This window comes from Olea europaea, chromosome 7 (genome assembly GCF_002742605.1).
Source record: "Olea europaea var. sylvestris chromosome 7, O_europaea_v1, whole genome shotgun sequence".
Lineage (NCBI taxonomy): Eukaryota > Viridiplantae > Streptophyta > Magnoliopsida > Lamiales > Oleaceae > Olea > Olea europaea.
In genome coordinates, this window is record NC_036243.1 from 12128381 (window position 1) to 12130251 (window position 1871).

A 1871-nucleotide genomic window follows, 5' to 3' on the forward strand; every position below is an offset into this window, starting at 1 on the left:
AATAAAATAATGTCCGACCCCTGAGGTGTGAGTGTTCGATCATCTCGCATGTCAACAATTATGTTTATGTAGTATGGTCCTACTTTTTTGGAATGTTGAATACGCAGCAAAGTTGGATTTGCCACAATAAAGGAGGCTCTATTCTTCGCCTCCAACGTTGGTTCCAATGTAGAAATGATCCTTAATGTTCGATTATTGGCACCGACATCTTTAGCCTGTGTTTTAGTACAATATTTATTATTTTATGATGAAAAAGATCAATATGCCTTGCAAAAGGTACAAATAGGTCCTGTACCTTTATTTATTTATTTATTTTATAAGAAATTTAAAAAATAACAATTTATTTATTTATTTATTATATTTTTGGAATGAAGACTTTATTGACCGAATTGATTGATAATATGCATAATCTTTTTTTATATTCTACGAACTATTATGAAATAATTTACATTTAGGATGGTTATAAATTAACTAACGTGTTAAAAAATTATTATTTTTATTACTAAGTAACTACACACTCTGCATCTGCACAAAGCAATGTAGAATTATCATAATGTACATGCAGAATTATCCTTCTGCATTTATACTTATCTTCAATTCCCCGACCGAAGCATTTTGTCTTGTACATTATGGTATCCATAAAGGTGTCCATAATTTACAAGTGGCATAACATCTCTGGAGGTTGAAAATAAATTTTTTTAACCTTCCAATCATTGAATTCCACATATATATTATAGACACTCTTATGGATACCATAATATACATATAAAATTATCCAAATATAAATTAGTCTATCGTTTATTCATTAATTAAGATATCACTAAAGAACAAGAGACATAAAGGGAAGACCAAAAATCACACCCTCCAATGGAGCTGCATGTCTGTGATGATTTGACGAAGTTCAGAAGTCTCTTCTTTAAGCTGAGCATTTTCTTGTATAGCTTGATCATGGCTCTCCGAAACCTGGTTCAGTTTGTCTATCAGTTGATGATTCTCAGCTCTGAGCCGGACGACCTGCGAACAAAGCTCGTCAAGGTGCCTTTGCTTCCTCATACGTGATCGCCGTGCAGATTCTCTGTTTGAAATCATTCTTCGTTGCTTCCTCTCGTTTATTATCCTAACCTGTTGCTCGTTAGCTTCATCCGAAGTCGAGTTACATGTCGACTGGAGATTGAATTCTTGAACTTGGGGAAGTTCATACAAATTGTTAGATAATCCGTTAAATTGATATGCTGGTGTGGTGTTGTGGATTAGGCCAAAATGAGAAGGGTATTGGTTTAAGTTTGAAGAAAGTAGATATTCGAGTTGCGTTAACTCAGCGGGTTCCATTTTTTCGACTAGTATTGGGTTGATAGGAAGGCAGAAGCTTTGGATTGATTGGCTGTGTTGGAGTTTTCAGGTAAGTACAAGAAGTTGGTGGTGGAAGGCGAAGAAAAACCAAAGAGATGGGCTTATTTATATGGTGGAAAAGGGTATTGTGGCCCCCATTATATTATTTTAGAGCAACTGTAGAACTCCTTAAAGCCGTGATTACTGTTATGCATTCTATTATTTGATTTACTTTTCTCAATAACATTCAAAATATCAATGTATACGAGTTAGTTCAATATTATATTGTTCGAGAAAGTTGAGGTTCAAAGTTCAAGCCTCCTTTTGAATATAAATCGAACGTTAATTTCAACAATACGTTCATAATTACTGCTCATTATTATTCATAATTTGCGGAGACCAAGTTTTTTGGTCACCCATTTATGCGTCTAAATTTTTAATAGTTCAATAGAATTAGTAAAAAAATTGTCGTATATATATAATTTTCCGCGTATCTTGCAATAGTTTATTGTAATAATCTTTGAAAGTTTTTAGTTTGAGAG

At 33.3% G+C, this 1871-nt stretch overlaps 1 protein-coding gene across 1 annotated transcript; it reads right to left on the reverse strand.

Moving 5' to 3' along the window:
* Positions 1-778: 778 nt before the first annotated feature.
* LOC111397687 (basic leucine zipper 43-like) lies at positions 779-1458 on the reverse strand. The gene has a single exon (XM_023024686.1). It carries the CDS (start codon positions 1327-1329, stop codon positions 856-858), a length of 474 nt encoding a protein of 157 aa, XP_022880454.1. The 5' UTR covers positions 1330-1458; the 3' UTR covers positions 779-855.
* Positions 1459-1871: the final 413 nt, after the last annotated feature.